General features: G+C 46.1%; 1 protein-coding gene and 1 pseudogene across 3 annotated transcripts; one reads left to right on the forward strand and one right to left on the reverse strand.

The window, feature by feature from the left end:
• Positions 1-10,956: 10,956 nt before the first annotated feature.
• Positions 10,957-20,448, forward strand: LOC136523072 (U-box domain-containing protein 35). 3 transcript variants are annotated; one of them, XM_066516849.1, is made up of 11 exons: positions 10,957-11,088; positions 11,518-11,795; positions 15,789-15,910; positions 16,003-16,124; positions 16,981-17,177; positions 17,690-18,009; positions 18,116-18,217; positions 18,305-18,718; positions 18,898-19,650; positions 19,747-19,940; positions 20,224-20,448. In XM_066516849.1, exons 1-10 carry the CDS (start codon positions 11,066-11,068, stop codon positions 19,906-19,908), a joined length of 2,493 nt encoding a protein of 830 aa, XP_066372946.1. In that variant the 5' UTR covers positions 10,957-11,065; the 3' UTR covers positions 19,909-19,940; positions 20,224-20,448. The 3 variants fall into 3 exon arrangements, with proteins under 3 accessions (XP_066372946.1, XP_066372945.1, XP_066372947.1); XM_066516848.1 differs by having other exon boundaries at positions 19,747-20,448; XM_066516850.1 differs by having other exon boundaries at positions 10,960-11,088; positions 11,584-11,795; positions 19,747-20,448.
• Positions 20,449-21,243: 795 nt separating this feature from the next.
• LOC136523074 (homeobox-leucine zipper protein HOX2-like) lies at positions 21,244-23,505 on the reverse strand (annotated as a pseudogene).
• Positions 23,506-24,087: the final 582 nt, after the last annotated feature.

The raw sequence follows: 24,087 nt of genomic DNA on the forward strand, positions 1-24,087 counted from the left end.
CCCATGTGCCAGACTAGCTGCATCCTGGATCGTTAACTAAAGAAACATGACAACTATCGAAATCATTCAGGTTGTGTGAATCGTGATGCCGTGATGGTAATGACTGACGAGTGACGACCGAGTCGAAACCGGCCATTTGATCTTTCCGAATCCTCCCTGTGTCAGCAATCCGGAGGCCGGAGGCATCTGCTGCACACCTCACAAACCCGAGTCCCTACTGAATACATGCACACCCAAGCCATGCAGGACCTAGTGCTGCTCTCAAGACCACTTCCAGTCCCAGATGAATCTGTTCGGCGCTTGACTAAGGATGAATGTCTGTACCAAGGCCCAGATCGATCGATCCTGATGCATTCAGTTAGTACTACTTCGATTACCGCTGTCACTGATCATCACAGCCTGTCAGGGCAGCAGCGCACCTCATCTGATGTCTCTCATAACCAACTCAGTTGCGTTCTACGGATCCCCAGTACTTCACCTTAGGTGCCTACATTAGAGCCAAAAAAAATTCAGCGAAACACCTTTCGCTGTTGCTGGGTCTAGTTGGCGTGGAGCCTAAGTAGCCAGGCCCGTCGAAGCCCAGGAGTGAGGTGACCGACCGCTCAGGGCCTCCAAAATTAACTGGAGGGCCCCCAAAGTCTACGATGAAGGCCCGTAGCAGTTTAGATTTCTAAGATTCAGCCCATGCCGTCCGGGGGCAACTGAAGCGCCGCATCTCAACGATTGCTTTTTTTTTCAAACCGAGGATTTCCCATTTCCGTTACTGAATAACAGAAATACAAGTTTTAGACGTTTCAGAAAACAAAAAAGAAAGGCCAGAACAATCGTACGGAACTAATAGAAAAGAAGACCTCAAGTCCTCAACGATTTGCTTTCGACGTAAAGATACTCCGTCTCCCGTCCGTGTCGCCGCGCCGCTGCGTATCTCACCTGGTCCATCTTATTTGAAAATTAACCTGGAATTTCCATCAATCATCCAAAATCTCCAATGATTTTACAAGATACAAGATGACTAAAGTCTTTAGCTAGATATGGTGCTTGAAAACTAGAGAGTTTATGCATTTACTGACTACTGAAGCGGCCATGCCTGAAGAATTTGTAATAGTTTAGCATGACTTTTTTATTTTTTATTGCGTTTGATGTAATATCCAGTGTAGTTGCTATTACTATTCATATCATTTTGTTTCAGGACCGACCCAAAGTACACATTAGGCCAGTAAGGCCAAAGCTTACAGCTGGATTGGCCCGGCTCGTGGCGTCTCAAATTGGGCCTGGGGCCATGGGGCCTAGTCCAAGGTTAGGTTTGGGCCGGCCCATTCCCATTCTAATTAGGGATAAAATAACGTTGTTCCCATCCTGACCAATGGTGATAGTGAATCAATAAGAGCAAACATATAACTCCATCGTGTATGGATTATTTCTTTAAGATGTACACCAAGTCTTTGAAGAAAAGAAATTAAAGGTCACAATTATGATTAATCGAATCGACATATCTTGTATGGATATTTTTTTTAAAAAATACAAAAAGGAGCAAACATATAATGCCATCGTGTATGGATTATTTTGTTTAAAATGTACTCCCTCCGTCCCAGAATATCTGTCATTATCGCTTCCCGAGAAATAACTTTAACAAAATATATATTAAAAAATATTATTATTTATGATACATAATTAGCATCATTGGAAAGATCTTTGAATCTAGTTTTTTAACAAATTTATTTGAAGACATAAATGTTGCACATATTTTGTATAAATTAAGTCAAAATCGTGGCACGGACATCGAAAACGACAAATAAATTGGGACGGAGGGAGTAGGCCAGATCTTTCGAAGCAAAGACGGTCACGGTTATGTTTAAAAAAAAGGGGGTGAACGGGAGAACCAAAGCAACCCACTGGGAGGGGCCCCTCCGTGTGGAAGGGCCAGCTTACTCAGGCTACATTCGGCCCATGGAACCGCGGAGAGGGGTCCCTCCCTGTGGAAAGCGAGAAAGCTTGCTCAGGCGGCCCATGGAACCGATATTCCGGCCAGCCCATCGCTTAGAACGAGCTCCCCGGCACTTTGCCCAGGCCCGCTCACCAATCCTTCGCCCTCCTGTAGCCAGAGTCACAGGCTCGCGCTACCAAGCCTGGCAACATGGCTCGGCCAGCGTGCCTCTTACACCCGCTTGCTTTGCCTACGATTAGCAGTACGGGGCTAAACCAGAGGCGAGAGCTGCATCCTGCATTATGGGGGCGTGGCTTTCGGCCAGGCATCAGGCATGCATGTTTGGCTTTCTTCGTCTTCCAATTGAGAATCGCGTGTCGCAACTCAGAATGGCAAAGACTTGGATCGTCGTGATGCTGATGCCCCGGCCAAGCACTGGTAATTACTTAGCAATTGCCTGGACATGGTCACAAGTCAAAGAAACATCAATTGCCTCTCCATGTTTTATTGTTTTTTTCCATCAATTGCCTCTCCATATTTTTATTGTTTTTTTCTTTTATTATTACTTTTGTACATTAAAAAAAACAAAAGGTTACGCTGTATGATAGGCATTTGCACGCACATTCAGCAGAATAGCAGATGTCATAGTGAATCAATATGCCCTATGATTAATCATCTTGTCTTCTTTTCTTCCTTTTGAAAAGACGAGTGCATGTACTAGCAAAGGCAAATATAGTGTAGAATTTAAGTCCTCACAAGAGATGGTGTAACTACTTTGTCTCACTGCAGACGTATTTCGCCGAACACTTGGAAGGCTGAAACTATGCGACAGTCTTGGCTGTGGCTATATCACGCTTAGGACCGGTGGCGATCAGGTGCTCTTACCTGCGTCATGTCCTAGCTAGGCAAAACAAGAATTAGCAGGCACAATTGCCTAGCAGTTCGCCACTCCACAAGAGAGGGTATAGACAAATTTACTCGTACACTACCAAAATGAGACCGGTAAGAGTTTTAGTATGGATAATGGATACTTACCAACGTCTGCGCATGCTGCCTGTGCGCGCCGGCTGCCATTAGGCACACCGCAGCTCATGCTCAGGTGAGGGATTGAAGACCAACGGTGAACAAAGACGGTCCGAAAGGTGGTTCCTGGGTTGGGTGGGTCCTTTCTTATTACTTCTTTGAAGCTCATTGGAACCATCCTAGCTGCCAGTCATGACACAAAATCTGGATTCCACTTCGTCTTCTACCTCCCGAAGACATGTTCAACCTCTTCTCATAGTGCATCCAAGACAAAAATTCTCAGGGGGCTCCCTGGGTCTGGTGGCAGTAGGAGGGCTCAAGCCTTGCCTCGCTGCACCGCTGAATCCGCCTCTAGTTGTATGACGAGCATTTGAACACACTCTGCGAATGTAGAGAGGCTGATGTCAAGGTTATTAAAACCTAATGTCGTCTCCTCTTACAAGATCGCTCTGAGCATTTGTGACTATTGTTGTTTCCTCTCACAAGATCACTTTCAGCCTACCTATTTTGTAGAAAGCCCTTTGACTTTTCAGAGACTAGCATGTGGTTCAGTTCATGGCTCCTAGACAATACTACCTCCGTTCCTAAATAAATAAATTTTTAGAATTGTCCTAAACCAAACTTTTATAAGTTTGACTGAATTTATAGAAAAAGAATAATATTTATAACATAAAATTATTATGATTAGATACAACATGAATTGTATTTTTGTACCATACTTTGATGTCATAGATGTTCATATTCTTTCCTATAAAAGTTGATGGGAGGTGAATAGAAGCTAAAAACAATTTCTTTGACTAATGACGGAGTTTAGCCTATGCTCCAAATTTCACCCAAAACAGCCCTATCTTGTAGCAAATCCTAGATCACACGGCCAAAGAGAAACTATTGAATATTGGAACAATGATAGGAAGGTCTAGCAATAAAAGTGGAAGCACGACACAGCCAAAACACAGGCCTCTGGAGAGTTTAAGGTGTGGGAGTTCAGCACTAATGTTCAATGAACTTGTCTTGTTTCTTTTCTTTTGTAAATATGGTTAACTGTAGTAGCGAAGGAAAATTATACATACATACTGTTTTGCATGGGTAATTTCTTGAAAACTTGTCACAAATAAGTCATGTTTAGCCAAAATTATAAGGAAAAATTAGACAAGAAAGGTTATTGAGCGAACGTAGAACAATTCACACGGAGAGTCGTCCGCGTGGAAACAAGGAGAAGCTTTAACTTGGGCCTTATTCTTATGGCCGAAGATTGAGCCGATCAATAATCGCAAACTTGTCACAAGTAAGTCGTGTCTAGTTCACAAGTAAGTCATGTCTAGTTAAAATTATAATAAGAAAAAGAAGAGTTGGTAAGAGGGGTTGGTGAGCGAACCCCACGGAGAAGCTTTAACTTGAGCCTTATTCTTATGGCTGAAGATTGAGCCGACCTATAATCGCAAACTTGTCACAAGTAAGTCGTGTCAAGTTAGAAATATAATATAATATAATAAGAAAATTTTTATTTTTAATTTTAAAAAGAGTTGGTAAGAGGGGTTAACCCCTCCAATTGGCTTGAGTTACAAGCGAGCGCCACCAGGCCTGGCGACACGGCTCCGCCGGCGTGTGTTTTCAAGCTGTCTTGCTTTGGCTGCAATTAGCGGTACGGGACTACTAAATGGGGCACCGTGGGTTTCTGTTTGGCTTTCTTCGTCTTTTTTCTTTTTTCAGTTGAAAATCCCATGCGTCACACTGGGGAAAATATCAATCGTAATTTCTTCATTTGTGGGCCGGGAGCACTTCGATTCGTTTTGTTAGTAACAATGGCTCTGCAGATGTAAAGACCATGGCATGGGTGATGTAAGGGTAAAGACAAAATGAATGATCATATTCATATAGCAGCTCGAGCTCCTCCACTAGCTGCGTCAGCCATCGTTAACTGAAAAGACATGACAAGCCAAATCATCCAGCTATTAGTTGTGTGGTGATAACGCCTGAGGCCCGTCGCTTCGCTGAAAAAACAAGTCGAAATACTGTTCCGACTAATTTGTTGTGAGAGAAAAATACTATTCTGACTAAAAAAATAAGTTGAAAAATACGGATTATAAGAGAAACGAACATGGCCTGAGTCGAAACCTGCACTTTGATCGTTTCTGAATCCTGTGTGTCAGCAATTCGACTACTCCAAACCAAACAGCAGGGGCGCTCTTGTGACTGCGAGCAGAGCGCACATGCTCCAACTGTAGTGCAGGCTATGATGTGGTCGAAACTGTAGCCCAGGGAGGTTTAGCTTTGCGCCTTTGCACAAGGAAGAAGGCATGGTACGTGGAGTAACTGTGCTGCGATGAAGACCACACGCAGATGATGTCCGGGACTTTGACTAAGCCCTGTTTGGATCACCAAATTAATAGTTAGCAACTAAATAATAGCTAGTTTTTAAGTCAGAGTTTGCCTTAGTTATACTAAGAGCAAAGCAGTCATTACATCCTAATATTGATTTATGGCTAGAAGCTTATGTGTAATTTCTTCTATTTTCTCTTAACTTTCTATGTTTCATGAGACTAGACCTCAGGCATTGTAATTATTAAAATTTTAATAAATTCACAGTAGGGGGTCAAATCCCTCCTGTTTCACTAAAAAAAAACTAAAAAATAGCTAGAATAAATATAAACGGATACGGCTAACAGTTCACATAATTATTAGAGGAAACACAAACACACGGGCGGACGACGTGACACGGGCTGGGCCACCCTCTCTCTTTCTCCCTCTCCCTCACCCACGCGACCACGCCCACGCGCCCCGCCAGAGACGAATAAGACGGCGGCGACGTTAGGGTTAGGGTTCCGACGAGGTTAGGGATCCATTCTCCGGCGGTTCTAGAAGGGGGTGACATTGTGTGGTGGCAGGAGAAGGCGGTTGGGCAGAGCCGACGGCTGAGCTCACTTGGTGCCCTGCCCTCGGATTAGGGTGGGCGAGGTCGAGGGGCGGGGGTGGGGGCGAGGACGAGGACGGAGCTCGCCGGTGGCTTCCCTGTGTTTAGGGCAGGGTAGGGTCGAGGGGCAGGGGAGGGAGGTGGGCGGCGCGGTGAGGCGACGTGAGCCACCGGCCGCCAGCGTTGGAGGAGGGGGCGGGACCGAGGAGGAGGGGTGCAGCGCACGACCCGTCGCGCAATAACGCTGTCCAATTATTAGTTAGGTATCTCTAGCTAATATAACACTATCTCACTAGGTATCATAATTCAGCCAATGTCTGCTAATCTTCTATACCTAAGTAGAACCCTACTACAAGATTTCTCTGCCATGTCTTGAAGCCACGTCACTCCAATATGTGCCTTCTTTTTTTTATGCATATAAGAATTCATGAATCGATAAGATATCATCATTTTTCCTAATTGTGAACAAGGTCTAGATTTTGATTGATTGAAACATATAAGATGTTGTAGTCTTCTTCGTATGTATACTCGGATCAGTGAGTGTGTTGGGCGGTGAATGAGATAAGTTAGCACGCAGCTTCTAGCTGCCTTGCCTAGAGAGCATTGCGCAACTAATTACTCCCTTTCATTCCAAACTATAAGGCGTTTTGACATTTATAGATTCTTATTAGGTTTTGTCTACGCATCTAGATACATATTATGTGTAGATACATAGTAAAAGCTATGAATTTAGAAATATCAAAATGTCTTATAATTTGGGACACGGGGAGTAGTAACTAACTAAAAAAATGATGCAAACATACACCCTGTTCGTTTGTTGGTTTCAACCAGGCTTATTCAACCAGCCAACAGTATTTTTCTCTCACAACAAACCAGCACCAGCCAGCCCAAACCAGCCCAGAAACCAACCAGCGAACACGCCGATAGTTTTTTAACCCCTAAGAGTCAAGGTGCGAGAGTTCAGCACTAATGGTCAATGAACTTTGTCTTATTTTCTTTTCTTTTGTAGAGATGGGTACATGTACTAGGTAAGGCAAATAATACTACTTTGTATGGGTAATTTCCTGAAAACTTGTTACAAGCAAATCGTGTTTAGCTATAATATAAAGAAAAAAAAGAGTTGTTAAGAGTGGTTAAGTGAGCAAACCCAGAACAACCCACGCGGAGGGCCCTCGGCGTGGATAGCCCAAGAAGAAGCTTAAACATCGGCCTTATTCCTTGACAAGAGTAAATCGTGTTTAGCATGGCCGAATATTAAGCCGGTCCGATAATCAGCCTTCATCATGATGGCCGACAATCGGTCCGCCTATCGCCAACATCATTAACTGTGTGCACGGGCTCAAACTCACAACCCATGTCTAGGGACCAATTAAATTGGACCATAAGCCTTGTCACTTAACAACTCTTTCGCCCTCCGGTTTACAGCCGTGCGCCACCAAGCGCCTGGCAATACAGCTCGGGCGGCGACCCATTTCACGCTGGCTTGATTTGTCCGCAAGTAGCGGTACGGAACAAAACCGTGAGCTTCTGTTTCGCTTTGTCACGTTGGCAAAAATTGGCCGGCCCGCGTCTCTTTGGAGACGTCCCATAAAAAAAAAATAATGGCCGCCGGCCCACGTTTGACGCACGACGCGGTTTTGGCCGGGCTGTGCTGTGCTCAACGGTTTTTTTTCCGTTGGCTGACCGGGTAATTGATTTATTGCGAAAGAAAAATATTGTTCGTTGGCTGAAAAAGTACGATTTATAAGCCAAATGAATAGAGCATTTGCCACGCAACTCGGCAAGAAGTCGTCACCACCATATTGGCTGCTATTGCATTGCTTCCTCGGACCAGCGCATGCCTAAAAGTGATGCTCTACGTGCTCCACGTATCCTGCATCAACGACCGATAGATGAAAAAACTTTATGGCGCGAGCCAAGGGTGTATATATAGAGAGAGAGAGAGCTGAGAGAGCTCAATTAAAATCCGTGTGGCATGGCTTTAAATGGCTTCACCTTCTTGCTATGCTGCGCGAACAAGTCAACGCAGGGAAATAGTAGATTCATCATCGGCTCAATAGTTCATTTCAAGAGGAGAGATGAAAACAACTCCTCACTATATTACATGGATGAGCCGAAGCTCTACCAACTAATACCTAAGTTTTTGGCTAGATTTATGAAAAAAATAATGTAATTCTTATTTTTGAGAAGTCAATCAATCTTAAATTTAACTAGATTTATGAAAAAAAATATCAACATTTATATTTTGACATAAATATTTTTATAAATTTATTTTTTCAACAAGTCAATCAATCTCAAATTTAACTAGATTCGTAGAAAAATATCAATATTTATATTTCTAAATTAATTTTTACAAAAATAAATTGCTTAATTAAAAAACTCAACGGCTTTGATATGGGACAGACGAAGGGGCCTAAAATTTTCTCCCATGTACAATCAAACTCAGGACCTCAGGAGCGCTATTTGAACCACCCAACCAACTCAGTTAGAGGCCTGTTTGCGATACATTCTATAATTAATATAATGATACTTATTACGTATCGTAAATATTAGTATTTTTAAATAAATTTAGTTAAATTAAGATTGACCGATTTCTCAAGAAGCAAAGATTTACATTTGTTTAGACGGACGGAACCTATAAATTCTCATGCCAAAATAGTACAAGTACAGCACAGTAGTCAACGGGTCTACATGTGCACGTATATACAGTATATATATACAACATTAATGTCAGTCAGTTCCGCGACGACGATGAGATGAATAGAACGCTTGGACAAAGACGACGGCAATGAATGAATGCGACCGCTGCTCACGGCGGCGACCTCCCGGAATCGCCATCAAATCATCAGGGCAAGCTTGCCGATTTTTCCAAGCAATCGCACGCGGCGAGAGCGCGCGTGTGGACATTTTTATCGCCACCTTACGTACTTCGTGTGGCGAAGAAGAAGGGCCCGTCGTTGTCTGAAACTCTGAATTTTCCTGCAGGGCTTTCACTTGGATGATGAATGGTGTCTTTCTTGGAATATCTTCTGCTTAGTACTGGTCAAGGCAGCTACTTCGTTTGAATAGAATTTAGGCAAGTTGTCAATCATGTTTATCATTGCCGTGGGCACACATCAGCAGCCCTGAAACAGTAAACAAATGCCATAAGCCTATAAGGCTATAAGAGACGATGAGTGACATGTGATTATGCGGAGAATCCTTCAGGATCAAAGTCTCCAATTTGACTCCGCACCATAACAAATCAAGTATTAAATTCGCAGTTGCAAAGACGAATACAAAAGTACGCATGCATGCCGAGTTCACTTCCAAACGAAGAACAAGAGGCAGCCGATATTGTCTGCCTGGCATAGAGACTGAATGGCAAGTTACTATATTTTCTTCCTCCTGCTAGCCTATCAACCATTCAAATGTCCTCCTGCACGGGTTAAAACTTAGAATCCTATAGGCTATATGAGGCATCAGTGTATTAGAAGTTTGTGTTTATTACCTACATGCAACTAATCAAATTAAATTACTTCCCTCTGCACTCTCCATCTCTTAATTTATTTTTAACACAACACATACGTAGATACTATGTAATTTCTATCCATTTATGATAAACTTATCAATTAGTACTTTGTATCTTTCTTCATCCATGTTTGTGGTTTTTCTCCCTCTTCATAACACGTACTCTATGTGTCTTCAATATGCTTCTAGTTGAAATCTTAGAACTAATTATGGTGGATTTTGACTTTTTCAAATTACGTGCTATAAATCTTTACTTCCATGTTAAATTGAAACACTTAGGGTTATTGTATCTTTCACTGAGAACTCTTTTTTAGTAAACTAAGGACTTTACGTCTACTTTGATGACATACATCAGTGGTAACCTTCACAACACCGCTTAAGATTGGTTGTGGAGCTTTAAGTGAGATTAAAGGCCGGTTTGTCATGGCTCGGGCTCCAGCAGCAGAGCCGAAGGAATCATACCAAATATTTTAGGAAGAGGAGCCTTTTCTAGTGAATAGTAAGGAGTTGGAGCTGTTTTTTTTTTGTCTAGAAGAGGAGCTACAATTTATGTCTCCTCCTAAAGTGCTCCGGCTCCTCCAGAGGAGCATTTCAGGAGGAGCCATGCCAAACAAGCCCTCAGAAGGGTCTAACGATACTAAATTCAAGAAGATATTAATATCTGAGCCTAACAATCACCTCAAAAGGAATTAAAAAAAACTATGGGGCAATGGTCCGCTTTGTTCTATACTAACTTCATTCACTAAAGACGTTAAATTTTCTCTATCAAAGAAGTATACATGCAATAGCACTACGGCTCTAAATTGGCTATCACTGTGGATTTCCGAATCGGTAGTGGGCGGCAGCGATAGCTATTACTGCCAATTGTGGGCTAAAACCAGCAGCAACAATACCCAAAAAATGTATGTTCCTCGGGATTTAAACTTATGCCTTAAGTCTTACATAGCCTTCTTATTAGCTCAACTACACAACAACTTCCAACTTTTGACTATATAACAAACACGCTATTGGTTTAACTTCACATTTATGTATCTCATATTGCATATTTGGTACTCTATATTATCTCAAGTGTTAAAAAATCAACTCTAAAATTGTAGACCTCATCAAGTGCTACAACTTTGATGTTGATATTTTGTCTCCATCAGAGATTGTTTAACATGCCAAAGCACTTTTATTGACTATATATTTGGACGTCTAAAACATCTCAAATCAAAAGGTCGTCAACTACAATGTTCGTTTGATCGTTTCTGTGGCTTATAAGCCGGCTGATGCTGTTTTGTTGTGAGAGAAAATACTGTATCATGGCTGATAAGCATGGCTGATACGATCAAGCGAACAGGGTGATATATAATTCTGATATAAAATTTGTCCTCATGTAACTTCATATAAAAAGGCATGATTTTTTTTTCGTGGAACAGTGGGTTTCACTACCGGTCATAGCCACGGAGATGCTTAACCAGGGAGATGCGCACGTGTGAGCCTAGCAATTCTGTGCCTTTTTTTTTTATCTCGCCTATACTACACACAGCACCTCCTTTTTCGCGTGTAATTATTCGTTCAGTTCCTACCAACTAACTGTAACTGCAGAGCTGCCTTTAGCCGCCTATCCGTTCGCCATCTCCCTCATCAGTCGCTGGTTCCACGCTGCCTCCTCTTGACTGACTCCGCCTGACCGCCCGCCGCAGGTTTCCCTCGCCATGGCTCCTCCTCGGACTCAGAGGTTCGTATTCCGAATCTCTCCCTCTCTGGCCTCAAACACACTCTCCTTCAAATAAATCCGAGACAACCAAGTTCACCGCAAACGCAAAGTCGCCGCCTTTTTGTATCCCCCCGAGCGGCCGAGCCTCTGTTTCTTGGTTTCCGTTCTGTTACTGCACAAGTCGTCTTCGCTATTCAGCCTTGCCTCCGAGTTGTCATCGTTTTCCTAGCATTTTTCGGAGCTTTACGCGCATTTTGTTCTGGGTTTATTTTCTGGTTGGGGGAGGAATCGAGTGCGACGCAGGAGGACACTGATTTTATCCCCTGTTAAATGAGTAGCATCTAGGAACAGTAAGGGCTCGTTCGGTTAGCTTCTTCCGGGCCCAGGATTCATTCCAGATTTGCTTCCTTATACAAATTAAGCCTACTGTTCCGGCTGGATTTTTTCCAGGGACTCGTTCCCTGCTAAACGAACGGGACCTAAGTGTGTGTGCGCGCGCGCGCGTGTGATGCGAAGAGAGGAGAGGATGGAAATCGAGGAAGCCGCCGGCGGCGGCGAGATGGGGGAAATGGAGGCCCCCGCGGTCAGCACGGTGGCAGTGGCGGTCAGCGGGGGCAGGAGCAGCAGGCACGCGCTCAAGTGGGCCCTCGACAAGTTCGTCCCCGAAGGGAGGGTCCTCTTCCGGATCTTGCACGTCCGCCCGGCTATCACCATGGTGCCCACTCCAAGTGAGTAATCGCCTTCCCCTCTGTCTGAATGGTTTTAATTCTATGAGTTAAATGCATGGGTGGTACATCAACTTGCGCTCTAGTGGATTTTTGGTCCATAATCTTTGTTAGTGGTACATTCCTAACACATACCCCTTTGTTTCAATTTTTTAACCGACGTGGCACCTCCGGGTCCAGTTGGACGCCGCACACACGCATGCATGTTCATGCATGATGCATGCACGTCGGCGTCTTGGCGAAAGACAGCGGACTGGGCTGCTGCTGCGCCGGCTGCTGCTGCTGCTGGCCGTCGCCGTCCCCGGCGCCGCCGCCCCTGCTGTTCCCGTCGCTCTTCATCAGGGCGTCGCCCACGTCCGCCACCGGTTCCCAGGGGCGGAGCGGGACGAGGCGTATCCTGGCATAGATGTCGTTGGTGTCGGGCTCGGCCGTGAACCTGACGGCCGCCACGCTGCACGGCACGAACGGCGAGACGCGCACGCCCGTGGCGCGCAGGTCCACGGCTGCGGCGCCTGCGGCACGGCGCACAGGGAGCCCGCGCACGCCTGCCACAGCTGCGGGTGCACGCCGCGCCCCTCGGCGGCTCTTCCGGCTTCGGGCGATTCTCCATCGGCCTTGTCGTCCTGCGCTCCTTGGCGCATGTGGTCGTCAGCTGCCTCCGCGCCGTCGCGGCCGGCCGGGGCACGACGGTGGTGCTTTCCATCCACCGGCCAAGCGCATGCCTCCACTCCGCCGTGGATTGCTTGCTCCTCCTCTCCTGTGGCACTGTCCTCCACCACGGTTCGCTCGCATCCCTCGACGCTGCCCTCCTCTTCGGCTCTCCCAAGGCCTCGTCGTCCCCGCGCAGCTCAACCCACTCGAGTTCGCCCTTGAGGTCCTCGACCAGCTCCCTCATCCCACCCCCTCTACCCCTGAACCCAAGCCAACGACGCAAGAGTTCAACTCGCCTACAAGACGGCGTGGAAGGTGGTGTACCGGAGCAAGCAGCTGCCTCTCACCAACTTCCTAGAGGCCGTGCTTGTGGGCACGCTGTTAGGCACGATCTACATCCACGCTGGCTACGGCGAGGCCGGCACGCACAAGCGACTGGGCCTGTTCGCCTTCACGCTCACGTTCCTGCTGACTTCCACGACCGAGACGCTGTCGACGTTCGTGATGGAGCGGCCCATCGTTCTGGCGGAGACAGCGGCAGGACTGTACCGACTGTCGTCGCACGTGGGGGCGGCCACGCTGGTGTTCCTGCCGTACCATCTCGCCGTGGCGCTACTCTACTCCATGTGCGTCTACTTCCTCGTGGGGCTCTGCTCGTCAGCGGGCGCCTTCACGGCGTTCGTCCTGGTGGTGTGGGCGGCGGTGGCAAGCCGGTTCTTGAACAGGAACAACTTCTCGAGTCGCGCGAGCTCCGGCGGCAGCAGGCCAGACAGGTTAGTGATGGCGATGTCGAGGTACTGGAGCCGCGTCAGGTTGCCGAGCTCCGCGGGAACGTCGCCGTCGTAGGCATTGTATCCGATCTCCAGCTGCTCCAGCGACGCGAGGGCGTCGAGCTCCGAAGGGAGCCGCCTGGTCAGTGCGTTCCCGGCGAGGTGCAGGAACCGCAGCGAGCGGAGCTGCCCGATCTCGGCCGGGACGCTCCCGTTGAAGAAGTTGTCGCCGAGGTTGAGCCGCTGGAGCCGACGCAGCTCGCCGAGGCTGCGTGGCAGCGGGTCGACGAAGCAGTTGCTGTAGGCATCGAGCACGGCGAGCGCGCCGCCGAGCGCCGCGACGCCGTCGGGGAACGTGCCGTTGAAGAAGTTGTGGCTGACGTCGAGCGACTCCAGCTGCCTGAGCTGGAACACCGCCGCGGCCGAGAACTCCCCCGCGAACGCGTTCCCGCTGAGGTTGAGCGACGCCTGTGTGGCCGCGGCAGCAGCTCGCCCACGCCCACAGCGGCGGCGACGACACCTCGCATGCCCGCAGTGGCGGCTCGCCTGTGCGCCTGTGGGGCTGCGGCGCGCCTGCTCGCGCACCCACGGTGACGGCATCGGCTTCTGCTCGTGCGCCCGCAGCTGTGGCAGGCGTGCGCGGGCTCCCTGTGCGCCGTGCCGCCCGTCGGCGCCGCCGTCTACTACTTCCCGCAGGGCCACGCCGATCACGCAGGCGCCGTAGCCGTGGACCTGCGCGCCGCGGGCGTGCGCGTCTCGCCGTTCGTGCCGTGACGCATGGCGAACGTGGGCGACGCCCTGATGAAGAGTGACGGGAGCAGCAGGGTCGGCGGCGCCGGGGACGGCGACGGCCAGCAGCAGCAGCAGCCGACGCAGCGGCAGCTCAGTCCGCTGTCTTTCACCAAGACGCTGACGATGCATGCATGCATGCACATGCATGCGTGTGTGCGGCGTCCACCTGGACCCGGAGGTGTCACGTCGGTTAAAAAATTGAAACAAAGGGGGTATGGGCTAGGAATGCGCCACTAACAAAGATTAGAGAAAATTTTGTATTTGGCCCTAAAAATAATGCTCCTTTCTTATTTGACATCGAAACTGAAAATCTTTCCTATATGTCCTGAACTCGAGTTTTTCTTTCCTATTTGACACTTCCGTCAGTTTGGGTTGTTAACGGTGTCAAGTCCTATGTGAAAAGTCCGTTTTACCCCTATAGTTTTTTACTAGTCCTGGCATTCCATGGTTAATATTGCTATCTTTTATGAAACATTGCAGTTTAAGATAGCAATATTAACCATGGAATGCCAGGACAGATAGCAATATTAACCATGGAATGCTAGGACTAGTAAAAAACTCTAGGGGTAAAACGGACTTTTCACATAGGACTTGACACCGTTAACAACCCAAACTGACGGAAGTGTCAAACAGGAAAGAAAAACTCGAGTTCAGGACATATAGGAAAGATTTTCAGTTTCGATGTCAAATAAGAAAGGAGCATTATTTTTAGGGCCAAATACAAAATTTTCTCCAAAGATTATGGACCCAAAAACCCACTTTCAGAGTTGATGGACCTAAGTGAAACTAGAGTGCAAGTTGATGGACCACCCATGCATTTAACTCTAATTCTATTTATGCAGTAGCACTTCTAGTAGTCTTCAGATAAACTTCCTCCTGTTTACTGTACTAGAGTCTGAAGTCTGAACCCTGAAATGTCTAGTCTCTATGATGATTTTTTTTTCTAGAAAAAGGGGAGTAATTGAGAGAATATATATAGTTTATTGTTAAGGAGGTTCTAACAGGAGGTGGTGGAGGTTAGCAATTTGACGCATCCAAGATGTGAATGAGTTGACAAAAATGCTTTAAAAGGTCTGCACATTACGCTGAATGTGGATTCTGCATTTCTGCTTCCCAATGTTGGATAAATCAGCAGTATAAACCTCTAGAGTTGGTATTTTTATTGTATGAAATGACACTTTACATATTGCGATTTTCAAAACCCACAATTTTAGTCCTGGAGAAGGAACTTGCAATTTGAAGCTAGCAATTTATCCACGATACTCTTATGAACCTCAAAAGTATCTTTTTCTTTTTGGCTTTTCTGTTAGGACTGTTCCCAAGTTATCTTATCAGCTACCTTTTCATGCATGGTACTAGATACTACTCCTTATGCCCTGACTTGAATAAAACAGTGGTGCTAGACCTTCTACTAGACAATAGCGCCAGCCGCCAGCTATTTTGTTAAGAGAGAAAAACACTGTATCATGGCTGATACGATCAAGCGAACATGGTGTATAAGCCGGCTGATGCTGTTTTGTTATGAGAGAAAAACACTGTATCATGGCTGATAAGCATGGCTGATACGATCAAGCGAACAGGGTGTATAAACACTTTTTTGTGACCAAGATGCCACACCAAATGTGTACCGACTACTGAATTCGGTGTACCAAGCTTATTAGATTGTATGAATTCTGCAACCTTTATTGTTGGTGCGACAATTTTGAAATTATTAGTGTACCTGCTACTTGCAACGGCTCCAAATCATTTGAGTACCAACCGGTTCCTTTTTCTCTTTTGTTAGTGGGAAATTTTATACCAATCTCACAAGTACGCGAGGATGTGGCATCTGCGTACAGAAAAGAAGCAGAATGGCGAGCCAGTAATATGCTAGTTCCTTTCCAGAAGATGTGTGCTCAGAGAAAGGTCAGGATTAGCTTGCATAATTGTCTAATCGTTCCACCTGCAGTTAATATTTTGTTTTCAGGAATCATCTATACCCTATTTCTGATTAACAGGTAGAAGCTGAAGCTGTTTTACTTGAATCAGATGATGTTGCTTCTGCTATAAGTGAAGAGATAGGAAAATTCAATATTTGCAAGTTAGTTTTAGGTTCTTCATCAAAGAATATATTTCGAAGGTAATTTCTTAATTCCCAGTATTTATTTGAACAAATTTCTACTATTACTGCATATCATTGATTAGTCTATACATGAGCATATATGTATGCTGACCAGTCCTATAGTCATACCACATTATTTTGATTAAGTGAACTAGAGAAGATGACAAGTATGAACAAATTCAATGAATCAATGTTGTGAGGCCAGTAGCCCAGTACTAAAATTAGCCACGTGATACTCTATTCATAATAATTCGTAGTCCATAAAATAGAACTGGCCATAATCTGTTACATTAATTTACCCCTGGGACCTTCGCTTACTACTTCCTAACCTTTATGAAGTTTAAACAGTAGTTCATATGCATTAATGTACCCTGTGGTGCTCATTTCTGAAGTTTGAACAAACTCTATGCTAATATAGATGAACTAACTGAGAAAATCTAGCATAAAGGCTACAAACTTTTGCTGGTAGTTCTTATAGTATAATTAAGAAGTCATGATAAAAGCATAGGTTTTGGTAGGACGATCATGCCTTTGTATTTAATGCCCCATGCACTGGCCTACACAACTCGAGGGTGCTGTACAAGTGCCTTGTACATGGCTTTTATACAAAAGTTAAAAAAAAAAGTAATACGAAGGGAACAAATAATTAGCTAAAAGAGCATGAGTACTGTAGGACAGATATGTAAGGACTAAGGACTGTACTAATGACATGTTCCATAGCCAACAAAAAAGACTGGTGCAATAAAATTGAATCGTTGATGCTGGATCCTTATGTAAATAACACTAAGAACTCGAGGTAATTACACAGCAGTTTGAAAATGATCATTATGGATACCCAAAGTAATTATAACATGCATCACTTTTCACTCTTCAGGAAACTCAAAGGAAGTAAGACTGCAACCAAAATATCTGAGTGCATTCCAAGCTTCTGTACAGCATATGTTATTTCAAAAGGCAAACTATCATTTGTGCGCTCAGCTACATCTGACATTGCTGAAACGGCTCGATCCATATCCTCTTCAACTGTTTCTTCACCTAGCACTAGAAGTCTTTCCTCCTGTGCACCTTCAGGTAACATAGAAGCGCATGTATCAACACTAATGTGTAATAATTGGTTTTCTTGCGTTGTTTTGCACAATTTTTTTTTGGTTTTAACAGTTATTGAATTGAATATGATGAGTTCAATGCTAGTGTAAGACAAAAAAAAACTAGGATCTTTTGTTGAGATAGTCGATGAAGAAGAATGCTAGTTTTGTTTCTGCCTGCATATTTGAGGTTCAGTATGCTTTGGTGTCTGCAAATAAAAAATTTTGATTTTTTTTACTAGTGTCTCAAGTAATTTATTCTGAACATAAGGACTCCGGCAAAAATGTCCCAACATTGGTAGTTGAGATGGAATTTGTTGTACAAAAATGACTATGGTATTCCTAGAATATTAATCACCCTAGATCAGCAGGTTATCGATCAGATGTAACAAACTTTCAGGAAACTTAATGCGGGACATTTGTTCTTTACATTATTCATATTACTGTAGTAATGTCGTTTTCTAAAAGTTAGTGTATTAATGATTCTTCCAATTACAGAATGGGGAGACACATATGGAACAGCAAATGTACCATTGCATCAACCTTCCTTGCCATTGCAGCGTGATCAAGCATTGGCAATCATAAACAAGTTGTCAAACAGGAGAGCTAGCTATTCGAGCAGTGTTGTGAGCGAGATCTCTTACAATGATGAGCCGGCCCTGTCAAGGTCACACTCCATCATATCAGAGATGCAGTTCAGTAGTGGTAGCAGTGGAAATTCTGTTTACAAGAGCTTCCAAAGAGATAATTTGCCTGACAACTCTGATCAGGCATCAGTTTCAGAAATTTCAGAAAATGTAAATCATCTGAGTGATCAGGTACCCCACACTTTCAAGGAATACAATAAATAGTTTCCTTTGAAAGAGTAGTAAAATATCAATTAAAAGAAACTAACGTGTTTTGTGAACAACTTGTGCTAAGCAGGATGATCTCAGGCTTCAAATTGAAAGGTTGAGGGTCAAATTGCAACATCTTCATAAGCTTCATGAACGTGCTCAGCACGAGTCATTAGACACCACTCAAAAAGTAATGTCTGTCTTTTCATCGTGAACAGTATTCGAAAATATATACCATAAATGATCTAACTGTTTCCTGTTCCATCTTTCCTCTTAGCTGCATAAGTTGGGCACTCGGCAAATTGAGGAAGAAATCAAGCTGAAAGAAATTCAACTGACAGAGGACACGGCAAGAAGATTAGTAAGAAATCAGGAGATGGAAGAACGCGAAGCAGCGAGAGAAGCTGGATTTAATCATCGCTCCAGTGAAATGGAAGCAAAACACAGTTATGATATCGAAGAAGCTAATGAGAATGAAATGGGAAAGAAGATTGCTGGACGCAGTTTTGATGACTATAATAGGTATACGTGGGAGGAGATTCAGGCATCGACTTCGTCATTCTCTTCTGCTCTTATGATCGGTAAGGGATCATATGGCACAGTTTACAAGGCGAAATTCCATCATACAGTAGCAGCTGTCAAAGTATTAAACTCCCCTGAAGGCTGTGGAACTCAGCAATTACAGCAGGAGGTATTCCCATTTTCTTTAACAAAGCGCACCTTATACAAATAGTAGTAAAAAAAATTGATGCTTCGGTCACACAATCTATGAACATTTCTCTTAACTTTCTTGAAGCAGTCAAATATGTTGTATGTTGATTAGTGTTTGCATCATTTATGCTGTGCTCATCATCATTCATGTTGTTTCAGCTTGAGGTCCTTGGTAAAATTCGGCACCCTCACCTTCTGATGATGCTTGGAGCATGCCCTGAACATGGTTGCCTGGTTTATGAGTACATGGAAAATGGTAGCCTAGACGACATGCTGCAACACAGGAAGAATTCGTCGCCACTGGCCTGGTTTGACCGTTTCAGGATAGCCTGGGAGGTGGCTGCTGCTCTGATGTTTCTTCACAGTTCAAAACCAAAACCCATCATTCACCGTGACCTGAAGCCTGCGAACATATTGCTAGACAGGAACTTGGTGAGCAAGATAGGTGATGCAGGCCTATCAACTTTGCTTCCAAGCATGGGCCAGTACCTGTCTACAATGATCAAGAACACTGCCCCTGTGGGCACTTTCTGCTACATCGACCCAGAGTACCAAAGGACCGGTGTACTGTCCATGAAGTCCGATGTCTATGCGCTAGGCATTGTGCTCTTGCAGTTGCTGACGGCAAGATCACCGATGGGGCTAGCGCATGTTGTGGAGACTGCACTAGAGGATGGCTTCTTTGTTGACATCCTGGATGCAACTGCTGGGCAGTGGCCTCTCAGTGAGGCACAAGAACTGGCTATTCTAGCACTAAGGTGCTCAGAAATGCGGCGCAAAGACCGGCCTGATTTGAATGATCATGTTCTTCCGACACTGGAACGGCTGAAGGATGTTGCAGCCAAGGCCAGGGAAGATGCTTTTCAGGGGCACACAGCACCTCCAAGCCATTTCATTTGCCCCATACTTCAGGTCTGGAACTGGAATCATCGTTTTTCTCTTTCTGAACTGTAGTGGACATTTCATAGGATGCATACTGATATCTCTTTTTCTCATATAATGTTTCAGGAAGTGATGGTCGATCCATATGTCGCATCGGATGGTTACACCTACGATCGTAAGGCGATTGAGTTGTGGCTAAGCACGAACGAGACGTCCCCAATGACCAGCCTGATACCAAATCACTCCCTTCGTTCTGCAATCATGGACTGGAGGTCGAAAAGCAAGTGACATGTGATTCATTCAGTCCTCGGATTGCATGCTTCATGATTAGGGATGAAAACGGATCGGATACGACGAATATCACCGATATTACATTTGTTTTTATATTTTTGTCCGGATTCGGATTCGAATACGGATAGTGTCAACTATGTCGGATATGATACGATTGGATATCGACATCATAAATATGCGATTTGAGTATTCGGATACGGATACGGTATCGGATGTTGGATATCCGGACTCGGATACGGACAGATCTCAACCCCTCTAAACGGATTCGGTTTCGAATACGGTCGGAAAATATCCGTACCGTTTTCATCCCTATTCATGATGCAGCGATGGCTTATTTGTCTTACACAACGAAGCTGTCAGTTTTTTGTTAAAAAAATGTATGGAAGTAGTCTTCAGAAAGGGTTTTAGGTTGTGCAGCAGCTCAAGCAAAATGTAAAAAAAAGTTGTCTGATAGCATACCTCGCTGTCTTAGCGAAGCACTTCATTTCTCTCTCTCTCTCTCCTATGCAAATAATGTATTTGTAAGCATGTAGTCAATGTCAATTATTATGATTCATCATTTGATTCTTAGACGAAATGAATTGTGCATATTGCTGTTGTTTTACGCGGTTCTTTTTTTTTCTCTGGAATGAATTGTTGTCATGTTCAGTTAGACTGTCCCTCTTTGGCAATGGTACCAGTTGTTGAGAAGGAGCACAACAGAAAAAGGTGAAAGCAAACTGTCAATCAGCTAAGATTGAGTAGATATTGACAGTCTTCTGGGGACAGGTGAACCTTTCATGACAATATGTGCCAGTTCCCATATGTATGCACTGTATTAAAGCAATGAAAGAGTGGTTAAAGTAACCAACTTTTCCAGAAGACAGTAAATAAAAGTAAACAAAGCAAGGCATGGGCATGGTTAAAGGCAGAAGGGAAATAAAAACTATGGTTTGATCCAGTTTTAAAGGCGCAAGGAACATCTTGGCATGTTACTGTTAGGGATCAAATCATATGGAACGCAGGAGCTTCACCCAAACTACTACTCATTCAGTCATCTGGCAGGAATTTCATAGGAAACAATTTAATTATCGTAGAAATAGAAGGAACAAAAATCCGAGTTCCAGACAGGATCTTTCCAGTACTGTTTCTAAGCGCACTCGCCGTCTTGAATACAGTAGCCGTGTTAGGTTAGGTCAGCCCTTCCTCTTGCACTGATTGGCAACACAAGCTGTTCATAATGGGAGGACTGAAAAGCTGGGAAGCAAGCTTTCAATTAACTTTGATCCCTGCAGATCGCGTAAAGATACAATTGTCGGCTGAAAAGAACTTGCACCGGGCCAAACCCAATCAATCAAGCAGGATCATAGTCTAATCGCACCTCTCCTAAAGCTCTGACCGTGACTTTAACCACTGTCACTGCTCTTCAGATTTGCTTTCGATTAAAGAACATGAACGAGCTCACCTTGCTCATATTTATTTTATCAGCAGTCTCCCCCTGTTCATGATGAATCGTTCGTGTGCGGCATCGCCGTCAACTAATCTCAGTCTCTCGGCTGTCACTGTCTGTAATAAAGGATTTGTTGAGACTGAAGAAGAGCAACTGAGCAAGCAAGATGATTGCATTGCACTGCATTGGTCAGGTGCAGGTTACACGGCAGCAGGAAGGAGAAATGATTGGATTGATCGGGGATCGACAGACATGGATGGCTGCAGATAATCGTGATCGTGCTGTTGCCTTGTTGGGCAACCAAGAAATATTTGTAAAGATTTCATTCCCATTAACTTTCTTCACCAAACAATTAGTAGTAGTAGCTAGTACAATCACTCAACGCTGTTATTTTTCACCAACCAGCAGCAGAGATTAGGTGAGCTGGTTTTACATAACACGGCGTCCAGGAAAAAGCAGACAGCCATCTTTTGGTTTGTTTGTTTGTTGCTCATTCGTCGTCATCGTCGTTTTCAGAAACCCAACTGATGAATGAATTCATCGAAAAGGAAAGAAGAAGAAAAACAAGGGAAGGAGAAAACAAAGCAAAACAATCTCCTCTCGTCTCCTGATTGATTAACTGTAATAATTAATTAATTGATTAATTACCCCAACCGCCAGTCCACCACCACCACCACCTGCGAGATCCTCCTAACCAGAACCTGCTGCTCTTCTCCTAATCGCAATCACCGTCTTCTTCAATCTCCCCTTGTGATCGACAGACATGGATGGGTGCCATGTCATCAGAAGAGCTCTCTGGTGACGAGCGGAGGGGCGGTGTTCCACGTGCTCTGGCTCGTCCGGTCAACGGCGGCCGGGAAGAACTGGCAGTGGCTGGGCACGACGCTGCCGGAGCCACCGGCGGCGGCGGCGGGGAGGCTAGAGCTAGACTTGGGGTGGCATTGCTGCTGCTGGTGGTGTTTAGTGGGCGTCGCGGCGGTGGCGGTGGCGGCGACGCGGCGGCAGGACGGGCATATTGTGAGGGTGGCGGCGAGGCGGGGTGCGCGGCGGGCGAGGGCGCGGCCTTGAGCGCCCTGAGGTCGGCGAGCTCCTTCTCGAGGCGCTTGTTCTCGTCGGCGAGGCGCTCGCACCAGCGCTTGAGGTACTCGCAGTCGACCTCCGTCTGCTTGAGCTTGGTCCGGGCGCGGCGGTTCTGGAACCACACCTCCACCTGCCGCGGCCGGAGGCCCAGGCGGGTGGCCAGCGCCAGCTTCTGCTTCTGCAACGACAAGATGAGACAAAATCTTGATCAGCCACCGGGGCCGGGCCATGAATCAGCGAGCCAACGGAACCGAGCGACGGGCCGACGGCGAGGAAGAAGGAGAGGAGGACTTACGGGGTTGAGCGTGCTGTGCGTCTTGAAGCACTCCTCGAGGACGGCGGCCTGGTCCTTGGAGAGCCTGAGCTTCTTGCGTCCGCCGGCACCGTCCGCGCCGTCCTCCTCGTCGCTGCGGACGCCTCCCGAGCCGGTGCGCTCGAGCTCCCTGTCCCTCTTGTTCGTGTTGTCGCCGCTGGCGCCGCTGGAGAGCGCGGCGGCGCTGTCGGGCGACGTGGACGCGCGCATCGCGGCGCGGTCGGCGGGGTCCAGGTCCAGCCCCGCGGCGGCGGCGGCGGATGCGGAGGCGTGTAGCGCGTGCGTGTCCGCCGCGCCCTAGGCGACGTCGGCCACGACGGAGCTGAGCGCGGCGGCCCAGGGCGAGGAGGAGCCGGCGGTGGTGGTGGAGGACGAGAGGCTGCCATGGGAGGTGAGGCCCAGGCCCAGGCTGAGGCCGAGGTCGAGGCTGGCACCGCTGGTCCGGGGCATCATCGTGTGAGTGTGGTGAAGCGAGAGCTCGGCTCCGGCCCGGTGGTGGTGGATGGGATGGGCGATGGGCATGCGGTGGTGGTGGCGGAGGGGGGAAGTGGTGGTGGGGGTTATAAATAGGCGGGGTGGCCGGGGATCGGAGCCAGCTGCTTCTTCCGTGAGCAGCTAGCAGACGGGTGGCTGGGCAAATGATGAGCTGTGGCGAGCGGGTGAAGTGGATCTCCGCTCCTGTGCACCGCAATTATTAATGGATGGAGGATGCCTGCTGCCCTTTCGATTTCCTCCCCCGTCTCCGATCCCCTCGTGGGTCGCTCATCATCGCGGCCATGAGCATCTGCTCCAGCCTTTTTGACCCTCTCCCCTCGGCTCACGGCTCCTCCACTCCATCGCTGAGCCGATCTCATGCATGCATGCATGTCTCCGGCTTGGTCGGGGGCAGTTTGGGGTGGACTGGCTCGATTGCTCGTGTGGGTAGGAATAGCCATAGGAGACAGTAGGCTCGATCTTGAAAATTGGTTAGTGCGGGCGTGTGTTCGGCTGTCTGTCGGTCTATCTGGCCTTTTGATTATTTTGACTGCTTGTCTGACGAGGATCAGATGACTGATCTACAAAAAGCAAGTTCTAGCGATTCTATCATTGCACTCAAAATGCTTACTCGATTAGGTTGTGCATATTATAGTCTATAAGTAAACAGGGCTCGATCAACTGAGATAGTACTCCACATAATCAACACATAAGAAATTCAATTTAATTTCTTTTTATAGTACCTGCTTAAATATTAGAAAACTTTTTGAAGAATACAAAATCAAGGACTCGGACAATGCTAAGATCCCTTCCCCAAACACACACACATACACAAAAAAAAAAACACCACCGTCAACAAACCACACCCAACATCTCTGTC

Source organism: Miscanthus floridulus, chromosome 18 (assembly GCF_019320115.1).
Source record: "Miscanthus floridulus cultivar M001 chromosome 18, ASM1932011v1, whole genome shotgun sequence".
NCBI classification, from domain to species: Eukaryota; Viridiplantae; Streptophyta; class Magnoliopsida; order Poales; family Poaceae; genus Miscanthus; species Miscanthus floridulus.

Bases quoted from the DNA above. Each gene is read 5' to 3' on its own strand.
- LOC136523072 (XM_066516848.1), top strand. From the start codon at position 11,066: ATGGCTCCTCCTCGGACTCAGAG. The intron at 11,089-11,517 runs GTTCGTATTCCG...GATTTTTTCCAG, and splicing joins GCTCCTCCTCGGACTCAGAG to GGACTCGTTCCCTGCTAAAC. The intron at 11,796-15,788 runs GTGAGTAATCGC...CTCTTTTGTTAG, and splicing joins CACCATGGTGCCCACTCCAA to TGGGAAATTTTATACCAATC.